General features: G+C 41.3%; 2 protein-coding genes across 2 annotated transcripts; one reads left to right on the plus strand and one right to left on the minus strand.

Annotated features, from left to right (window-relative positions):
• Positions 1-2,645: 2,645 nt before the first annotated feature.
• lrrc41 (leucine rich repeat containing 41) lies at positions 2,646-7,802 on the minus strand. The gene is made up of 10 exons (XM_036553638.1): positions 7,472-7,802; positions 7,043-7,129; positions 6,387-6,457; positions 5,144-6,008; positions 4,653-4,898; positions 4,022-4,183; positions 3,712-3,810; positions 3,242-3,370; positions 3,032-3,104; positions 2,646-2,921 (listed from the first exon to the last, which is right to left on the minus strand). Exons 1-10 carry the CDS (start codon positions 7,569-7,571, stop codon positions 2,702-2,704), a joined length of 2,052 nt encoding a protein of 683 aa, XP_036409531.1. The 5' UTR covers positions 7,572-7,802; the 3' UTR covers positions 2,646-2,701.
• An 835-nt stretch (positions 7,803-8,637) lies between these two features.
• On the plus strand, positions 8,638-17,597 carry LOC118772937 (vitamin D3 hydroxylase-associated protein). The gene is made up of 15 exons (XM_036521621.1): positions 8,638-9,203; positions 9,436-9,549; positions 9,924-10,064; positions 10,389-10,522; positions 10,663-10,869; positions 11,112-11,152; positions 11,275-11,399; positions 11,686-11,811; positions 13,070-13,167; positions 13,668-13,767; positions 13,903-13,946; positions 14,417-14,456; positions 15,560-15,668; positions 16,166-16,311; positions 16,853-17,597. Exons 1-15 carry the CDS (start codon positions 8,997-8,999, stop codon positions 16,976-16,978), a joined length of 1,758 nt encoding a protein of 585 aa, XP_036377514.1. The 5' UTR covers positions 8,638-8,996; the 3' UTR covers positions 16,979-17,597.
• The last annotated feature ends 4,034 nt before the right edge of the window (positions 17,598-21,631 follow it).

The following is a 21,631-nucleotide window of genomic DNA, read 5'->3' on the forward strand; positions in this document are numbered from 1 at the left end:
GAAGTACTTTTTTTCCCCCCAAGACTTTGTACCTGCCTTCGTTTGTTCATTTTTTAAACTTGTGTTCAGCTCAAGATGTGTGGTGTAAATATTTGTTGTCACGTCAGACGTAATCCAAAAGTAAATAAAAACATGTTTATTCCAGAACATACCTGTTGCGTATCCTCAGACAAACATGACATCAAACATATTGAGGAGGATCATGATGGAGGGTACCCTTGTATGCAGTGCCTATGCTGCCTCAATAGGTTGGCTACAGTTTTATTGTCACTCTCTGACCTCAGTCTTATTCTTGCTTCTGTAATAACACTGTTTTAGGCATCACTGTTTTCCTGCTGCCAGGCAGTAATGACAGTGGCATCTTTGTCTGATTTCTGTAATTTGATATCCTATCTGCTGATAATAATTGGTTTTCACATAATTTGTGTCACTGACATGCTTTGCATTTTGCAAGGTTTTGTGTAAAAACTCTATAGTGAGGCCTGGCTATACAGTTTATGCAGAAAACACGGGAAGGAAAGCGATGCCAGAAAGGCAGAAGTGCAGAGGCTTTTTTGGGCATCCTTTGAATTCAATGAGCACCAAGTAACGTGTTTGTGCTTGTAGTCTTTTCCGCTGAGACCACACCGGGTTAGGAAGGTGAAGTCCATCCAATAGTAGGAAGAGGCCATGCAGTAAACGCAACTAAACGCTTCCACCACTGCACATATGTATGCCAAGAAAGTCATTCCCCTGCTCTCCCAACTCATACAATGGGGATATTCTTTCATGTCCTGACATATATTTTTAAAAAAGGCAATTTATGAAGGAAAAATGACAGTAAATACGCTATATCAATGTCGAAATGCTCATAGCACGGTCAAACAAGTGCTGTCAGTATAGAAGTTAATGCATTAAATGGGAGAGTCGTTTAGCCATGGAACTATGGCTATGTGTAAGCAGTCCCTGCGTATACTACATGTACTATAGCTGGCAAGACAGTTAAGGTACATGTTACCTTAATACTTTCTTTTTCAAGCAAATCTCAGTTGTAAAAGACAAATCCCTGATGACTATGCTGGTGCTTTGAAGCATTGGACTGCTCTCCCTGTTCAGTCTAGTCCAGTAAAATTTGTCTGTACAGTGGCTTTGAAAATTATTCAGACCGCTTCACTTTTTGCACACTTTATGTTATAGATTTAATCTAAAATGGATTAAATGTATACTTATGGTCATCAATCTACACACAATATCCCATAATGACAAAGCAAAAACTTTTAGAAATTTTTGCATATTTACTACAAATAAAAAAGTTTGGAATCACCAGGTCTCTTCCCAGAGCTGGCCTTCTGGCCAAACTCTGTAACTGGGCAATGATTCTCTGGTCTGATGAGACAAAAATCTAACTCTTTGGGCTGAACTCCAAGTGCTACAAAAAACTATCTGCTGATCATCACCCGGCTAAAGACATCCCTACAGTGAAGCATGGTGGTGGTAGCATCATGGTACAGGGGCGCTTCTCAACAGCAGGGACGGAGAGACAAGTCGGAGTTGAGGGAACCTCAGACTGAGGTGAAGGTTCACTCTTCAGCACGACAATGACCTGAAGCATACAGCCAAGACAACGATAACTGGCTTCAGGAGAAGTCTCTGAATGTCCTTGAGTGGCCCAGTAAAGGACTAGTCTCAAAATAAAACATCTGTGAAGAGACCTGAAGATGGCAGCTCACAAACGCTCCCCATCCAATCTGACTGAGGTGGAAAGGATCTGCCAGGAAGAATGGGAGAAACAGTCCAAATCCAAGTGTGCAAAGCTTGTAGAAACTTACCCAAAATGGCTTGAAGCTGTGATTGCTGCCAAAGCTGCTTCTACAAAGTACTGATGAAAGGGTCTGAATACTTCTGTAAATGATATTTCAGTTTTTGATTTTTAACAAATTTGCAAAAATTTCTAAATGCTTTGTCATTATGGGTTATTGTGTGTAGTCTGATGGCCAAAGAATACAACACACAATAAAGTATGCAAAAAGTTAAGTAGTCTGAATAGTTTCTGAAGCCACGGTATTTTTTTTTCTTTTTTATCTTTTCTCCTTTAAGATAAAGGAACATGGCAAATTAGAGCTTAGGCTTTTTCAATTGCTTAAGCCAAAAACAAGTAAGCCTTTAAAACAGCATGCATGCCATTTCAGAGAAAGTGAAGCCACCAGTGTGTGAACAGATTGTTCAATTATCATCTCCATTTTTTGGAAGCATACAATAAGATTTAAAAATCCCTGATTTAAAACAACAAGGAGAAAACTCAGATGATCAGTTGATTTTATATCTTGAGCTTTTTATGTTGCACTTGATCATTCACTAATAAGCTATGCAAAAATAAAGAGTTCATTTAAGGCTAGTCTAGGCAACTTTGTACCCAAGGGGCTGCGTTAACCAGCCAGGTCCTCAACAACCTGATTGAATAATTGTATCTCTTTGTCACTTTGTACTAAACTAAGTCCTGATTTACACAAATTGTATCACAGGTAAGTACAGTTTTAAAACTTATAGAGTCTACTACACATTAACTATGTAAAATGAAAAAAAAAGTTTCAAATCCACTGACAGTCAAGCCTGCTGTTTTTATGCAAATTTATTAAAATATATTTGTATGTAGATAACAACCAGAGTGCATTTCCTGCTGTGACATTATGTGGTCATGGCAACAGGCGGCCCAGGCTTGTGTTCACATGACACTGATGTGGTCAGCCATAGTAGTCCTGGAGTTCCAGTTGTCTGTATAGACACAGCAGAGTGGGCGGAGCTTCTGCAGGGCTTGCTCTGTGACTGAAGGATCGCGGTCAAGGGGGTTGAACCTCACATCCACAGTCAGTCCAGAAGGAGGAGGGTTGTTCTCCAGCAGCCTGCCAAACTCCAGTAGCCCCATGGGTAAAATGTAGTTGGAGCTGGTGAGGAGGGACAGGAGAGTGAAATGTCTTGTTTACGTAAGTGTACATCCATGATTATAAAGTCCTATAAATAAATGTTTGGAATTTAAAAAAGTTATTCTCAGTACCTGATATCCAATTTCTTTACCCTGCTTGGAGAATTTCCTGAAAATAGGTCTGCTAATGTGATCACACTGTTGGCTATTGAGAAATGAGTCATTTCAGTATCCAAAACAGCAGCAAGTCAATATATTTAGCAGTGGATATTCAAGTAAGGTAATGTCATTGATGGACATGATTGATGGTGAATAGAAAATTACGTGTTTAAGATGTTTTACCCAGTCGGTTTTGGGACAGTATGAGAGAGTGAAGTGATGACAGCCTCTTTAGTGCAGTTACAAATGGCCCAAGAAAGTCCTCCTTCACCCTGCATTTCTCAAGCAGTCGACAGTCCTTGAAGCATACATCTGAAGTGACAGATATGACATCACAACCAGAAGGCTGTATTGAAGGCTTAACAAGGGTACCACCATAAATGTAACAACATGAAGGACTGAGGCCCATTTTGCAAGAACTGGGTCAGCCAAATTATTTCTAAGCCAAATGAAAATGACAAATCTGGATGCAGTGATGTTTCCATTGCAACTTTTTACAGAGATTCATATGTGCATAGTTGGGAGTGAGCCAAATACTTCTACTCCATTTTCACAACATTCCAATTGACAGATAAGCATGTACATTCACCCCATATGAACAGAGATTATCATTCCATCCAACTCGCTTTGGAAGGGGCATTCTTTGAGCTTACCTTCCAGTTTTGAGTTGTTCAGGAGATGTATGACTTCACTGTGACAATTAACCAAGTTAACATCATCTAGGGAAAGGGTCTTTAGGTCTGGACTTGACTCTGCCAGTACAGAAACATTTCTTCACAGTCAAAGCAGGGCACTGATTCACCTTTCTGTAATTTTTCCCAAAAGCATCCAAAAACTCTTAAGAATGAAAACTATGACAGAGAGCATAATCAACTGGATATCATCAACAGCCACAACTATAATTACACACAAGCTCTGAAACTATGGGGAAATGCTTATGGTTATCTGAACAATCAGTTTTACCTGATAGCAAGTGCAGTAGTTGGCCAAGGTTCTGTCCCTCACAATGGAGTCCTATCAGGTGAAGTGATGTCAGACTCGGGGCATTCCTCAACACCAGTCCGAAGGACTCCAGGTTTACGAATTCTTGAGGGAATTTCACGGAGAGCCTCTCAAGAGAAAAAGCTAACAAAATTGCAATTACATTAAGCAGTATGAATAAAAACATCACTTATGCAACAGAGGCCTCTCCAGAAGTCTGCACCATCTCCAAATACTATCATCCATATCTACAGCTTTCCATCCATTCAGCATCAGCAGTGTTTTAATATGTGACATGTATAGATTTGCGTCAATCTTTTTTTTTCAATCTCTGTATCTTAGAAGTGGAAACATGGTAATGCTACATTTCCCCACACATCACAATAAATTTACCCAAATATCACAAAAAATTGGAATTTTTCAAAATTAAGTTCTGTCGACAATATAGACATTTTAACCATGTAAGTGATCATTATTATTTTTGATTAATGAATATTCCTAAAATTGTCAATTTTGCATGATTTTTTTCCTATATTTTAGTCTTTGAGCTGCTTATTGGATGAGGAAACTACAGTGAAACCATAAGCATCCAGTATAATTAAGAGTTTGTTACCAGCTTCTACAGCAGGCTGTGTGGGGGGATCCAGCTGACACTTCGTTTGGGACAAAGGAGAAGAGACCTCCAAAGAGAGGGACCTCAGGGTTAGGCATGCAGTCAGCAGATGCAACAGCAATGTGCCAACAGGCATCACGCAGGACACAGAGCCAATGCTCAGGTCGGTGAGAGAGCAGGCTGGGTTCTCAAACAGCAGCCTGAGGGCCTCTACCATCCCCAACACGTCTGCTTCTTCAACGGGCCCTGTGGTGGAATGAAACATGCCCAAGATCCATGCATGGCTTGTCTGGCATCACAACACTGATTTAGGTTAATACGTACTCTACTATGAGACAGATGCAGGTGTCAGTTTGACATCTGAGTACCTGAGGGGATGTAAAATCTAAATGTGGGTAGTGGGTCTACACTGTCTTATGCATGAGCTACACAGTCATTGCTCTTTAAAGGCCTGAGTGGACTGTTGCAGGACTGTTGCTCTTCCCACTTACATTCACTGTGAAAATGAAGAGAGCGTAGACACAGCCAGGAGGGAAGAAGTGGTGAGACTACTCTTGAGATTTCATCTTTGAATATTTCAAGCACCAGCGAATGGATCTCTCCTTCCGGACAGACTTCTTCTTCAAGATTACAGGTGGGGTCAAAGGGGGGAGCCAGGCATTCTGAGTCCATACCCTGCCATGGAAGGGACTGTGAAGGGAGGCTTCTGGCAGTTGTCCCATCTTCTCCTACTTTTCCTTCCACATCTAACCTTGGGCGTTTAAATGGTGTCCTGCACATATCAGTATCCACTGCTCTGCAGCTACAGCCAACTGATATGGCAGCTGAGGTTTGAGGTTCAGACCCCGGACACCTTCCATCGATTGACACAGTAGTTGCATGCATGCAAGGAATTTTCCTTTCTCCAACCTTGAAAAAGTGTTGGTGGTCTGGAGGCGGCACAGTGCACTGATGCCTACTGGTTCTCTGCAGAATCCAGTTGAGAAGTCTAGGGTCAGGACTCCGGGTCAGGATCAAATTCCTAACTGATCCATGGTCAAGAAGGCGATGGAAGATATAAAGCATGACAGCACGACCATGTTTAAACAGAGAACTGGTGTCTTGCAGTTTAATGCATCTGACATGTTTCTCCAAGGTGGCTAAAACAGGCCTCAGCTCATCTGAGGCCAGCTTACAAATCTCTCTGGTAGAGCCAAATAGAGCGAGGACCTGGACGTGTTTGGCCGTCAGGGAGAGGACTGAAAACCGGCTGAGATTGGAAAGGTAGTATCTGTCCAGTTTGATATGTCCAAACAATGCCATGTGAAAGAGTCTCTCAAGGCATTTCTGTCTCCACTCATCTGCAGAGGTCATGGTCTGAAAATACATAATCCTTTCAGTTAACCAACAGTCTATAACTATGAAACACCTTCCAACCCTAAAAATATAGTCAAAATCTGAGATGTATAGTCTATATTATGTATTAGATAATATACTAATATATATATATTAGATAATAGTAGATAATATAATATATTAGATAATGTTAGATAATTCAAGCACATACTTCAGTTAGAAACAAGCCTCTGTGAGAGTGGTGCTGCTCCCACTGAACTTCTAATAAGTATTTTAACTGAACTAATATGTAAAAACACATGCTGTGTTTGAAAATAGCAGTACATTTCTCCTCTCCCTTTCTCTACTTCAAGTAACACAGAATTTGTTAATATAAATGGATTTTGATTCAGCACAAACCCTGGATCTACAACGCCATGCTTTGACCACATCCTTCCATAATGCAGCCCAAACAAAGGAAGTGGATACACCTAAAATGCAAATTAAAAGTTTCCACCATTAAATGATAGAATAATTTCCAGTACACAATCTTCAATCAACAAATAAACTACATAGAGGTGATTACCATATTTAAATGAACAAGTCAAACAATTTATTAGACAACAATAATAATAATATTGATTATTCATAAAGATGCTTTGCAATTATTCAATTCCAACTTCATTTGTCAATTCAAGGATATAACAAATTAATGTTAGGAAGGTAATGTGCTTCCAGCACCTTTGCCATGCACTCATTGTACGACTGCTCACCACTCTTTACTTATTTTGGTCACTTTTAAACAGTTTTGGTCTGTAAATTTTATTTGGTCTGTTTGCATGTTAATATACAGTTGCACTTGTACAACCATTTTGACTTTGGATTTTGTTTTACTAACAGATAATCATGGTCTCAGAACGGGACATAAAAATTCCTTTTGGTCTTAGTCTTGGATATACTGGTCTTGGGTCTGTAACTGGCAGACATACTGTACCCAAAAGGCTCTTGAATTCGCATTTAGCTCCTCTCTCATATTCAATTCAAAGGTGACAAATATAGATTTAGCAGCTACTTGCCTTTGCACCTGGCTGCAGACTCAATTCTCTCCAGGTAAAAAATGTTCAGATGAGGCAAGATGTCCTTTATAAGTGACGCTGGTAAATCTGTAGATCAGGTTAAACAGGTTTCGAGTAATAACATTTCGAGTTTTCTTTCCATTATTATAATCTTATATGTCATAATGCCTGTTTCATTTTAGAACCGTAGAAGACACTCCGATTGTCAATGTTTGTCTGATAAATCAAGACCCCACAACACAACACACTGCGAAAGGCTATGACTAAGAAGTTATTCCTCAACTTGGCATAAAAACTGGACTTTGACCATTTAAAGTGTAGATTTCACATCTCCGAATTAAACATAGAACAAGTTATCAACACAAACATCGCATGAAGATGAAGGTGTAGGCTAGATGAAGCTGACTTTCCCAAAAAAAAATTCCTTACCCCATACTTGAGTTTCAAGAACAGCCATATGTTCGCTGATCACTTCGAAACATATCCGTCTAAGCGTAGTTACTTCAGCAAAAACCTCCACATTTCTCATGGCTGTCAGTGAGCAAACTAGCTTCCCACTCTGGTTGCACAGAAATCCGTTCTTGCATAAACCCACTGCTCATTTAAATGTTGCAATACTGGCTAGCTATTTATTATACCACTTGTTTATTCTATAGCAGTAAACCTCGTCCTGTTCTCAGGGTAGATAGCAAAATAACAAAACCAATTTGCTTAAAATAAAAATACACACAACTCCATCTTGCATCCCCTACCACCAACAGCATCAGTAGATACAGGAAAAAAAAAGTACTACTTCCGGTGGGACGACCTGACGCGAGTGGATTTCAAAATAAAAGCACGCCCAGCAGTTCAAGCTGATCAGATAGAAATCACAGTTTACTGAAACTACACCGATGCCCATTAATAACATGTGTTTATATTAAAAAGTAATAATCGCAGAAACAGTCTCCCAAAGGGTCTATGATACCTACACCTGCGCTGCAAGCTGGCTGCCAAAGGGTTCATGCCCCCGACCACTCCCACACTCTGTCCTTTCTAGAAGTGGACAAGGGTATATGGCCAGGCTTGAGGGGCAGAGAGAGGCGATGCAATTTCATCTGGCACTGAAAGAGACTGGATAGACCAGGTTCCTAGGGACTCTGCCCTCCAGACAATTGGACAGCCAGCTGGCTTTGTAATCTGTTTTCCTTCCCTATTGTGAGAGGGATGAAATGGAAATCATTGCAGGTTTATTCAAGTCTTGATCTGAGCTTGGGAGCTGAGGCTTGCTACTGTTGAGGCTGCTGCTGTAACTGACAGGGGGTTTCCGCAATATCCTGCTCTCTCTTGCATTTCGACAAACATTGGGTTTCCACATGACAACGACTTTATCGCAGCGATTACTAGGGTTTTAAAACGCCCCTTGTAATATTCTAATGTGTACCTCACAAAGTTCTGTTCCACCGTCTTAGTGAGCTCAGGCAGTCTAAATGTGGTGCAGTCGACTGACATTATAGGGCGTGTAGCTACGACTACTTCATGCACAATGCGCGCAGAAGGACTTTTAGAAGACCAACCACAGAATTTTACACTTCCGTGTATAGCTAACCCTTGGTTGCGTACTTCATTGCTGAGATCTGCTGATGTGTAAACAACAGGAGTTCCTCATTGATTCACAACCTAGTAGAAGTACATCAGGAATCCCAGCCGGAATGACACGTCACACACTTTGGTTACAAGCAGTGGGCACGGCAAACGGCGAGTACGTAAAACGTGCACGCACGCTTTCAGGTGCATGTACTTCCTATTCACGCCCAGCCCGAAAGAAAGAAATGCAGTAGCAAAGGAGATCGTGCCGCTCTGACCGATGATTCAAACATGAACTGAATACCACTTGTTGCCTCGGAGCACGAATGTACTGTCTACATTTTTAAGTCTGTACTTCACCGGTAAATTCATTGTCAAAACTATAGAAATGTTGAGCCGGGAGCAGCTTCCACTCGGAATGGAACCGAGCTGGAAGGCACTGCTGACAGCCACGGCTTGCTCTATAAGTGCATCGGTGCTTCTTCTGAAATGGGTTAGTTCCAGGCGGGTGCAAAAGAAGATACAGAAAGCGAAGTTACGAAGGGATACATCGTTTCAGAGGGCAGAAAATGCTGTCCAGCAGTTCGTAGAAAAGGTGAGAATTTCTCAGATTTACTGCAAGAAGTTCTTAAAGGCTCTTTTTGCCCTTAACTCTTGTAGCTCAGCAGTGTAAAGACAGGTAAATTAAAAATACTAGATAACTATTCCTAATGTTGGTGGACATGAAAGAATCTAGATTTATAAAATTCTGGCTGGTTTGTCTGACGTTTTGTTTTTGACTTTCAGAGGGCAGCATTGACATGTCTTTTTTTCACGGTTGATTTCAGTACCCAGCGGCAGACGCTGCTGCCATCCTCTCCCTGCCCCTGTCTGAACTGACCAAAAAGCTGGAAGAGGGTTCACTGAGTCCTGAAACCGTCCTCTACACTTACATGGGAAAGGTCCTGTTTAATAAGAAGCGGAAAGTCACATTTACACATTAACTTTAATTGACAGTAAAATGAATTTTTTTAGACACCTTTATACTCAGCAGCAGAAACACAGTTTTAAATTGTGCCTGTGGATTTACAGAATTCCAGAATTTACAGAGTTCCAAAGACTAGGACTGGAACCAGTCACTATGCACTTAGCGTAGGGCTGTAATTACTTCTCCCCATAATCTTTAATCCTTTCTAGGTCATGTCTTATGTAAAACTCACAAATTCTACTGCAAAATATGCATGCTCAGATTACAATAAGTAATTGTAAAAAGTAATTAAAGAAATTGTGTGTGCTTAGTTGATCTTTATATCACAAACTCATGATGTTTTATCAGGCAGTGGAGGTGAGCAAGAAGTTGAACTGTGCCACAGAGTTCCTTTTGGAGAGCTGTGACCAGCTTGCTGAGGCAGAGGATCACAGGGAAGGCCTCCTCTATGGTGTCCCTGTCAGTATCAAGGACAACCTTGCATACAAGGTACTGTAAAGTTCAAGGAGATCTACCTCTGAATCTACCCTGAATCTACCTCTGTGGATTTTGCCTCAACTTGATGGATTGCATGTTCTAACTACAGCTGAATCTTAGTGTCCAGTAAAATAAGCAATGTTACAAAGATAATGAGTTTGCAGTAAGTCATGTTGTTTGGGTCAGAAATCTGCCATATGGGCTGGATCATGACTCTGTGTTGTTTGGGTAGGGCCATGAGTCTATGCTGTACCTGTGTTACAGCTATGCAAAATTTGTGGTATCATGAATTGGTTCTCTAAGTGTAGGGATTATGACCTTGCGGACCTATTTTAGGGACATGACTCCACTTGCGGAGTGATCTGCAGACTCGAGCAGCCTGCTGAAATGGACAGTGTAGTGGTCCAGGTGCTCAAGAAACAAGGTGCCATCCCCTTTGTCAAGACCAATGTTCCCCAGGCACTGCTCAGGTAAATACGGACATAGGGGATTTTTGTTCTGCCCTTTCTCTGTCTTCTGTTTTGCATCTCAAACTGCAGACGCTACTGTTAATGTGATATATCAGTTTGTATAATCCTCCCTAATGAGCTTGCTTGGTGTGTCCATTCAGCTATGATTGCAGCAACCCCATTTTTGGGCAGACAGTGAACCCCCATAACCCCCAGAAGACGTCAGGGGGCTCTTCAGGCGGTGAAGGGGCACTGATTGCAGGAGGGGGCTCCATCCTGGGCTTGGGCACTGACATTGGGGGCAGCATTCGCATTCCATCGTCTTTTTGTGGGATATGTGGATTCAAGCCCACTGTCAACCGGTTGAGGTGTGTGTCCACAAACATGGTGGCATGCTTGTGTTTCCCTGACTGTGTTTGAGATGAGCTTTAGTTACACTCCAGCTTATTCTTCATCTGTAGCCCGTGGGAGAATTTGTTATTATGGCAAGTTTTGTTTAGAGGAACGATTTGATGTATTCGAATGGCTAGTTTTGGGAATATTCTTGTTGGTTTTGAATTAGCTGACCTGTACAAAACCCTTTGTGTGCCTTTTGTCTGTTTTGTCTAAGCATGCGTGGTTCCAGTTCTTCCTGCCAGGGACAGAAATCAGGTGAGAAAATAGTTGAAGTAGAAGCATGTCTATATAGCCAGTGTCTGCATGCAGGTGATCAGTAAAAGATTAAAGCAACTCAGGAATGTGACTTTAATGTCGAATGTCTTGCTTTATGGTAGTGCTGCCCTCCTTGGGCCCAATGGCAAGAGATGTGAACAGCCTTGCCCTGTGTATGAAGGCACTTCTGTGTGAGGAGATGTTCACCCTGGATCCCAGAGTGCCACCCATCCCATTCAATGAGCAGGTATGCTCGGCTCATTGGTTAGGCTTAATTTTGCATAGTGCTTCATTTCCAGTCTTCTCCACCCTCATGTAAACTTTATCATAGAACCATTGTAAATATACCATTTATTAAAACCAATTATTGAATGTGTATGAAAGCAGGATGTGTGTATTGCATGGGATCTGCAGGAGTGAACAGAAACCAGGGGATAGGAAGATAACATATTAAGTAATCTAGTTGTCACTAAATCACCAGTAATAATTAGGCAGGACATTTTTAAGTCTGCAGTGTCATTCTCCCTCTCAAGGTGTACCTAAGCTCCAAACCTCTGAGGATTGGTTACTATGAGAATGATGGTTACCATATGCCATCTCCAAGCATGGGCAGAGCACTGCGGGAGACCAGGGAGCTGCTGGAGAAAGCAGGCCACACAGTATGTGAAGGATCATTTGCACATGCGATTACTTTAAAAATTCTTGGTGTCATGTCGGAAAAGGCATGCCTTTTCCATGATCTGATATGTGCATGGCGATATCATGTGAATTGCATAATAGGCTTTGTTAATTAGATTTTCAGTTAAAGATACAAAACTATAACTTTGACTCCAAGGGTTCTTGTTCATTCAAAACAATCTAGTAGATACCTTTTTGACTGTTCACCTGTACATAAAGCAGGTGTCATGTCAGGCTCAGAAACAGCTAACCTTCTACATGGAAATGGCATTCACAAACAGCAAGTTTTAAAGTGTATTCAAGGTTGCAAAAAGACCATGAGAAGGGTTGATAAGAGCACATAAGCGTATAAACATAACTGCATCTCAAGCAGATTGTTTGCGATCAGTCTGACCCTGTAGTGGTTGGTTGTCTTGGGTCCCCTCCAGCAGACTGGTATTGTTTAGTTAAAAGTAAAATATAATAGTATCACTGATTTAAGACACGGTGCCCTTGGTGCCCTTGAGGTTGGTGCCTTTGAGTTTCTGCCTTATCTGTGCTTGGCTCTGCAACTCCCAATGCTGTCCGCATAACACCATTCACTTTTAAGATTTGAATGACTTCACAGCTTTGATAGGTATGTACTCACCACCTTTACTCTACTTAGAAAAGCCAGTTCGCAAACAAAGCAAAGTTGTGATCACTTTCTAATTAAGCCAGGCACAGATGGGGTCATGGCTACTTACTTCACTGGTTCTCTGAACCTCTGACTCTGCATTTCTTTCCATTTATTCCATGAAGTATCATCCTACCTTTTTGGTCAGTTGCCCTAGTTTACACAGTGTAGCATGTGGTGTTCAAAGGTTGCTTTTTCATGAAAAGAACCTGCTTGAACCTGCATGCGAGTCTTATACAATCACCTATAGTCATATTTTGGAATGCATAGGACATGGTGTCTGTCAACGGTCCTCTTTTGAGTAATGTCTAGCCATCAAAATTTCAGCTGTTTTATTGTTTTCTTGATTTCTGACTTTCTCTAAGTTGGGTTTCTTTGAAAAAATGTTGACAACTATGCCTCTCAGACGCAGCAAAAGAAATCCATTCCAAATCGTTGCAGAAGAAATCCATCCACCCATTTAGATGGTTGTATGCAGAAGTATATTTTTACATATATTTATATAGCTACTGCTTTGATACACTGCATCTTGTAAAGTTCTATCACTCCTTCTTGTTCTGCCTTTTCTTCCTGTGCTCCAACAGCTAGTCCCTTTCACTCCTCCTCAAATTGTACATGCCATGCATGAGCTAGCCCTCAGGGGTATCCTGGCAGATGGAGGAACCACGCTGCTCAGCAACTTGTAAGCAAGACTTGCAGTGCCTGTCGCCTGCTCAGTGCTGTTGGTCACACTTCATCTTAAGGGCTTGCTTATATGCTCGTAGAAAATATTTGATAAACATATCACTATATAATTGACCTTTTTGGGGAACAGTTAAACAGGTAGGAAGTGAGTAACATAACAGTATTAACATATGTTCATAAATTATGTTAAAATAATTAATAGTGACTATTCTTATGATTTAGAATTTATTATTATGTACCAGCTGTTTTCTGATTGTATAAATAGGCCCTCAAGTGTGACCTCGCTGTGTAACACTTCTCAGAAATAATTATAAATGAGGTAGTGTATGAATTTCTGGTATCTTATAGATAATGATGTGAAATGATTCTGTATTTTAACAGAACATTTTAACTGTGTTGACCTATGATGATGTGAAGAAAAAATGACTATATACATTGGTTAAAGCTGAGGGGCTCCGCTGTCTGTGGTTCTCAATGAAATGCAGTGTATCATTTCAGGAAGGAGGGTCCCATTGACCCCAGCTTCAGAGACCAGATTATCCCCTATTTTCTGCCCAATATGGCCAAGAAGATCCTCTCTTTCCTTCTTCAGCCCTTAGTGAGTATGTCAACTTACGTACAGCAAAATGGCATGTCTCTCTAGTGTTTCAGAATTGAAATGGAAGAAAAATGACAATGAGTGAGGACTTGCACTGTAGTGCTAAGTTATGTCATTCTTTTTGCTCTCTCTCAGTATCCACGCATGGCTGGAGCAATGCAGGCTATTTGTGGAGTCAGGTGAGGTGAACTGTGGTTTTTGAACGCTTCTGTGTTTAACCATTACTATGGTTAGCTCTAAGTGGGAACATTTTTTGTGGTGATTTACAAGGAATATGACATAATGCACAATAATGCATTGCACTGGCTTTGAGTGAAGGGCTGTTGATTGTAAAAGAGATTTTTAAGCGTGTCAGGTTAAAAATATGTTTAGCAGTGACGTGAATGCAAGGGGACAAGTCATTTGCGTTAGACATAATAGTGAATAAAGGGATTTGAATAAGAAGGAAGGATAAATGATTGTTATTTAAATATCTGTCTTTGAATATGGAATTTATGTAACAGATAGGATATAAAGGTAATAAGAGACTGGGCACTTTTTCTTTCACTCTTTTTACCAAGGTGGTCCTGTGGTCACATAAGCTGTGCAATCACTCATACTGTAATACATGCATATACATACACATGGTGTTACTTTGTATTTCTTTCAGTTCTGTGTCAGAGCTTTGGAGGCAACACACAGATATAGAGGTAAGCGTTGCTAAATGTGTTGTTATTAAAAACATTTGGCAATTCTGACATTTGACATCTAGAAAAGACTATTGGAGCTGATTGCAATTACGCTTGATACATGCTCTTTCATAAACACATACTCAACACCCTGACAGGTAATGCATTGCAGGAGTAAAGAACAATCATTTTAAAGGAACTGTTTATGTTATAGTGATACAAACCACATGCATCTCTGAATGTAAGAATATGAATGTGCTAAATGTGTGTGGCTAAAATTCTGTGGGTTAGCTTGCAGTTTGGACCAATAGATTTTATTTGATACTTTGGTTTTTGAGGCAACAAAACCATCTAACTACAAATTATAGCAACCAGTCAATTGGTTTATCTTCCTCTTTTATTGAATGCTTTTGTGAAACTTTAAAATATGTTTTAACATACTGTCAAACAAACTAATAAACTGTCAAACATGAGCCCATAAAACAAGTTTAACTTTATCAAGCTAGCCACAAATGCAGTGAACTCTGATCTCTCTTCTGCATATTTTGCTGAGCTTTCTCTCACTTTTATACTTCAGCAATAAACGGGACACATAAACTTTTATATTACCTACCCCTACACTGCACTTTCATGAAGAGAACTTTGAAAGATATTCTTCCCTCTATCAGAGAAGCTGCTGTCATGTCCTTATTCTCATTCACATTTCAGGCTAAGCAGTTAATGACCTGACTGCATATGTTATGACAATGCTTTTTCAAACATGATAGGTTTTATCCATTTTTAAAGTGTGCACGTTCTAATCTCTAATTCGAGGCAAAATGACTAGACGTGAACTTCAGTCGTCTTTCTTACAACATGATCCCATGTAAGTCAGCTTTGTTGGTAATGAAAGGATATTTTACCTGTGCCAATTCATTGTTGGTTCATTGTCTGATGAGGTTTTGCAAACAGTAACCATAGTGAGTAGAGCCTTGGCTAGGAAGACCTGATCAACTGTCAGCCTGAATTATGTTTCCTTTTTAAACCACAGGCTTCTGGCCTCTGTTCACTGAAATAACCTTTTCCTGACAAACAACAATAAAGTGTCACATGATAACAGCTCATACTCATATTTGTGTTGTCAGGAGTATTGCTATGAGTTCATGGCAGAGTGGAGGAAACGGGACCTGGATGTGTTGCTCTCGCCCATTATTGGCCCAGCATACAACTTCAGATATTGCGGGAAGCTGACCTGTATGTTACCTGTTTCTCGTTATTGATTAAACTGAGCTCATTGTTACATTTCAACCTGATAGACGACTGTCTGGCCAATCTTGAATGGGAAGTAAATCAAGCATGAACTCATTTCCAATTAAAATATTTTTGAAAGTGAACTTGGAAAATAGCATTGTGTGTGTGTGTGTGTGTGTTTGTTTGTTTGGGTGAAAGGACAATTCTCAGGTTTTTTGCTCTGTCAATGCATGTAGACCTATTTTACAGCAGATGTCAAGCTCTGTGTTGCTTATTTGTCTGTCTTACTGTAGATCTGTTTGTGTTGTGAGTGGAGATAACACAAACTGCCAATCTGTTTGTGTTGTCTCCACTCTGCCTTGTATTACTAGTTCTGGACAATACGTTTGAAAGCTGTTTAATTTTTTTGCTTTATCCAAATAGCATTATGTAACGCCTTCTAGGTTTGTGCTGGGTCACAGGAATGATGAATTTTGCAAATGTTGTTTTCCTTTTACCAGCTGCACTCAGCTATTCCATGCTCTATAATCTTCTCAACTTACCTGCTGGGGTAGTGCCTGTCACCATGGTTACAGAGGATGATGAGGAAGAGCTCAAGCACTTCCAGGGTAACTTTGGAGACATATGGGACAGATTCTTCAAAAAGGTATGGCTTGGGTGATGGGTGATTTATGGTTTGGTGAAGAAGTTGTCTGATGTGTAATATCTATATGAGAGGTTTTGAAACCTCACTACTTAAGCATGATTTATGTATGAAGAATACAGAATATTATAGGAGTGAGTCCTTTATTTTAATGCAGTTTTATTTTATACACATTTAAATATAGTTGTTTCAAGTTATCATGAGCTGTCACTAACTATATAAAGATAACATGAAAACCTCCAAATCAAGGTATGTTCTTTCCATCCCCTCTTGCTTCCAGAGAAGCAATTGATGTATGAAATGCGTGTCAAAAAAGGAGTAACAATTTATAAGATTTATACATACATACTGCATTTATGTACAATTTGTTTGGTATATTCAGATGCATACATTCCAATATCGACTTCCAGATGGCAGCAGTGGACTGTTTTTTGTCTCTTGCTGTGGGCAAGTCAGCATTACCCAAATCTGTCTGCAGGGAGCAGCAACAGACAGTGTGACAGTGCTGTGCTGAGCAGTAACAGCACTATGTTTTTACTTACAGGCAGTGGCTGGTGGGCAGGGACTCCCAGTAGCAGTGCAGTGTGTCTCTCTGCCCTGGCAGGATGAGCTGTGTCTGCAATTCATGAGAGAGGTGGAGCAGCTAGTCAGAGACCGTGGGAACGTGTGACCACACCCACAAATGCCATAGGCTGGCCCACCTTTGACACACCTAATGTTAGTTTACATATAAATTAATTAGGGCTATTGACGTTAACGCGTTAACGCTCGTTAATGCGCGTTAACGTGGTAAAAAGAAGGTACTAATAAAATTGGATTGCACACTTAAAAGTAAATTCTTACCCATATAAAGTGTATATGAGTATATGTATATGACTTGAGTTTGGAGCTGTCTAGCCCTTTTGCGTGAATGGTCACACCAGTGTGATAGGCTGTTTGGCGTATGGTCAAACCCATGTGATTAGAACACTAGATCGGAAAAATTCTAGCTAATGTTAGCCTTGAGGAAACAGCGATTTAACATTAAAAAGTATAACGAATGTGGCGTTGAAAACTGAGAAGCTTAATAACATTAATGAAAACAACGAACCATGTAACGTAGCACGCGCGCTACATGGCATAAAATAAGTCATGTGGAGAGGTTTCATACTCTAGACAAGCTGAAACACTTATAAAGTAATGTTTATCCCTGAAACTCTACAATTTGTAATTAATCCCCAGTATGCACTGGAGATGTCCCACACACTGTAGATTTTATGCCTCGTTTGTAACCTATGGAGTACATGGAAAATGCATGGAAAGAAATCACAATATAATGCTATTGTTTTACAATAAAGACTTAATGAATGAGTGTACATGTCCATTCTTTATAGAACACAGCTATGCTTATTTTGCAGATATGTGTTTGTCTTTTTTGTTTTTGCGTGTTGTAGGAATTCCCACAACATCCATTAGGCTCTGATGTTGCAATTGTGCAGTTAGAGAAAAGCTTTATATCATGGTCAAGTCTGTTTTAACTCCTTGACCAATCTGTTCTTTTGAAACAAATGCCAACAGTCCACTGCTTACACAACAGTGTAATGCTCCTCTGCTGTTCTTGTTAGTGTCTCAGCAGCAGGGCCACATGACAGACACCAGTTTTTACAACTTATAATGTACAACTTATGTTTTGTACAACCTATAATCTATTTGCATGTCTGCAAATTTGCACTGAAAAGTCCCAGAAGCAGTCAAAAAATGAACCTATCCATACCTCTTCAGGTGGTTAAACTATAGACATTCACTTCAAATACTCATTCACCGTAACAGAGATCCAGAGTCATGGCATGGAAAATGATTCAAACTACTGCTTTGCATCTTTTTTTTCTGGTGATTGTAGCATCTGGTCTCCTGTTTCATTTGTTGCAAGGTTATTTGTTTTGTTAGGGATGAGTTTACCTAGGACTGTGCTGGCCTCACTTTTTCCCCTCAGTGACTGATGGGAGGCCCTTGTCCATCTCGAGCAATGTAGCATGAATAGGTGCATGAACATTAGGGGAGCAATTGGCTTCCTGCTGCTATTAAGCTTAGAGATAGCAACCCCACATTGGCACCAAATCGAAAACGAAGAAGGGGAGGCTGTCTGTGCCGTGGCTTGCAGATGAACATTAAGGGTGCTCAGGATTCTAAAATAGGATGTTCCCCTTTGTCGTCGTCCCCATATTCACGCCACAGATGAGTGCAGATAATTTTCTGTGCTCTTGTGAGTGATTACTGTATTATGGTGGTAATAGAAGGAATATTTAGCAATGTTGGGGGAATTAATGACACATAAAAACTATTTCTGCATTGACTGCTTCCATCGGCAGGGCTAGTTTGCCATGCCTGCATCTTGTGATTACCCCAACACATTGTAAATATATGTTTCCTATGGGTTTTACATAAATTTACATTTTTAACACTCCTGAGATAGGAGGCCATTAGGGGCAAGTTTTTTTCCCCCGCCCTCTCTCTCTCTCTCTCTCTCTGTCTCTCTGTGCCGTATCATTATTGAATTAGGTGGCAGCTATTGTTTGTGTATGAGCGTGCCGTTATGGTGAAGGCAGGCAACGAGCACAGGGGGCCGGGAACTCTTCAACCCAGTGAGTGGGATTGGCATGGGGTGTGGCGTGCTGTCAGGCCAGGGAACGGTGAGGTGCCGTGCGGGCTCTCAGCTCTCCCCAATAGCGTGACATCGCCCCTAAATCCCTGTGGATCAACCAGGGCTGACTGCAGAAACATTTTATTCCACATCAAACGACATCACCGTGCAACTGCACAGCCTCCTGTCCTGGAGTCAGGCCTTCAGTTGCTTGAACTTCGCCACACTCTTTATCCAGCGCCACCCCCACTCCTCGAGCAGGCTCAGCCTTGTCACACTACTGATCCTCCCCCACCCTCCACCCCACAGTTGACAGAGGGCCTGAAGACAAGCCAGTGACTCCCGCCTCCCTGCAACAGTGTTATGTTTACACAGCTCTTTTCAAGTACAGCTACGATTTCAGAGTGACATCTTACACATTCACCAACACAGTTCCATAACTTGTCTGATTACCGTAGGTTGTTTAATTTGACCATTAGGAGTAGGTTCACCTGATTCCAGTGTATAATTGTAGTGGTCCATCTAGGATTCAAACCTTAAGTCATTAGGTTCAGTTGTCTTACCACAACGGCATAAAGTCAGATTCTCACGCCATATCTGCAAGCCCTGTTTGAATTTGTGGCAAATTCAAAGGGTGACACAGGCAGGCACAATAGCCATCAAAGCTGAATGACAGTAAATCACTTTGGAGTTGCAATGAAGTTACAATCTTGCTCCTTAGAAGCAAAGTTCATTAGTAGCTGTTATGATAAACATTTTTGCTTGATTTCAAAGTTTATAGATGCCTGGTGTGTGGCACTTAGGAGAGTGCAGAGTCAAGTATGAATCTTCACTGCGAAGTTTTCCCACTTTGCAGTGTTGTTCAACAAATGATCTGATTCACAAAGGGAATAGGGTGCTATGACAGAGTGCTGATTTGCTGGCCCTATTGGTCTGTAGCCGAGAGGACATGGATTCTCATCTGAATTGGACTATTAGCCTTTTGTGAGGGCCTCATTGGGGGGAGGGGCATGCATGGAGGCCAGCCTCTCATCTCTCCCATATCATTTACCCACCACATGCTGATCCAAACACAGCGCTGCTCTGCTCTGCTGCAAGTGTGGACAAATTAGGGAGCTCCCGTTAATGCTGTTGAGCTGGAGGGGATAAGAATGGGCAAATAACTCTCAGTTAAAGGTAAGCTATTGCATTTAATATACAGGGAAATCATAAGCCATAGATATTACTACATGTAAAGCTTTGGAGTGGGTGAGTTTGGTGCATCTTCTCTAAGAACAAGGGAATTTTTTTGTTATGTATTCATAAATGAGGTTGAAAAGGCTCTTATTTTCACAATAAACAAGCCTGCAGCTGACACTTTTTATTAAAGTTTCAGTTTTCATGCAGGAATCAATTTACTTTGGTATTTATGTATTGATAAATCACATTAAGGCATGTCTGTTCAGCCTTTCAATTTCATGTCCATTGTAGCAGTGTATGGAAGTAGAAGGGCAGAATAAAACAAGCAGAAAAATACAGCAAAAAGTGAAAAAGCAAGGGTCAGTCAGATGTAGTCAGGTTCATATCCAGGTTCAGAGCAAGGTGGTGTGTATATATTGGGCCCATGTGAGCCAGGCCCTCTGCGCAGTTATGCTGGCCCGAGCCCGAGGGGTGTACTAGATAATCAGTGCAGTGTGAGGTGGACTCCTGAACCAGAAAGGATCACACAGCGGGAGACTTTAACTGCAACGCAGTATGAAATTACTGCCTCAGTAGGGAGCCCAGCCCCTCAGCACCGCCAAGGTGCTCAGACCCTGCCCCACCCCCAGCAACTCTCTCGTTTCTTTTTTCTGTTTTTACCAAGAACCTGCCACACATTCATCACCCCTACCCGTCCGTGTTCTCTGCACTACACCCCCAGATCCTAATGCTCCCCACCCACACTCTCGATTCTCAACACTTCCCAATACTCCCCAACACTAAACAGTGCTCATGTCCTGTTCCAGTTGTGTTTATTTTGTGTTTCGTACACTCGTTCCTCAACATAGCCCTGGCACCAAAACATATGTACCCCTTGCAATCTTCCCTACCTTGCTCTGTCACCTGATGTCATTCACTGCATGCACCACACACCCCGCCCACAACGCATGCTACTCACTTCACACAGCACGCTCCCACCCCCACCTCTCACCCAGTACTGCTCCACACTGCACTCCTTAGATCTGATACACACTCAACACTCATGCTAAATAGTGCCCCAAAGGAGTGTCCTTCACTGCAGATGCAACTATTTGGACTGCTCCTAGGCACTATACATACACACAGTGGTGCCCTCCCTCCACTATGGTCCCCCAACATCATGGGGTGGTGATGAGTGTTAGGGTAGCACTCCTCTCAAGTGCAGGTTGCCCTCTCCCACAACACTGGTACACCATTTATAGTGCAAATAATTCTCTGTGGAAAAAAAAACTTCCATGGTGGCAGGCACCTACATCCTCTCTCTCCCCTTCCTCTACAGCATTGGCTGGAATTTGGCTGCACTAAAATATAGCTTTTTTGCCCTAAGAAGATTACTTTTGGTTGGTAAGGCCATAGACTAAGAGTCCAGACACCTGTTCTGCCACACCCTCTTTAATTTTCTCACACTCTTTCTCCTCCCTCTCTTAGTCTCTTCCTCTCCCCATCTCAGTCTTTCACTTCCTCCAAATTAAGTTGGGCTTTGAG

Source organism: Megalops cyprinoides, chromosome 2 (assembly GCF_013368585.1).
Source record: "Megalops cyprinoides isolate fMegCyp1 chromosome 2, fMegCyp1.pri, whole genome shotgun sequence".
Lineage (NCBI taxonomy): Eukaryota > Metazoa > Chordata > Actinopteri > Elopiformes > Megalopidae > Megalops > Megalops cyprinoides.

What these genes read in the sequence shown, in the direction of transcription:
- lrrc41 (XM_036553638.1), bottom strand. Translation starts at nt 7,571, where the DNA reads ATGAGAAATGTGGAGGTTTTTGCTGAAGTAACTACGCTTAGACGGATA. An exon ending in CATGGCGTTGTAGATCCAGG is followed by an intron (nt 6,009 to 6,386) that starts GTTTGTGCTGAA and finishes ATGTATTTTCAG; the next exon opens with ACCATGACCTCTGCAGATGA. An exon ending in ACAGCCTGCTGTAGAAGCTG is followed by an intron (nt 4,184 to 4,652) that starts GTAACAAACTCT and finishes CAATTTTGTTAG; the next exon opens with CTTTTTCTCTTGAGAGGCTC.
- LOC118772937 (XM_036521621.1), top strand. Translation starts at nt 8,997, where the DNA reads ATGTTGAGCCGGGAGCAGCTTCCACTCGGAATGGAACCGAGCTGGAAG. An exon ending in GTTCCCCAGGCACTGCTCAG is followed by an intron (nt 10,523 to 10,662) that starts GTAAATACGGAC and finishes GTGTCCATTCAG; the next exon opens with CTATGATTGCAGCAACCCCA. An exon ending in TGGAGAAAGCAGGCCACACA is followed by an intron (nt 11,812 to 13,069) that starts GTATGTGAAGGA and finishes GTGCTCCAACAG; the next exon opens with CTAGTCCCTTTCACTCCTCC.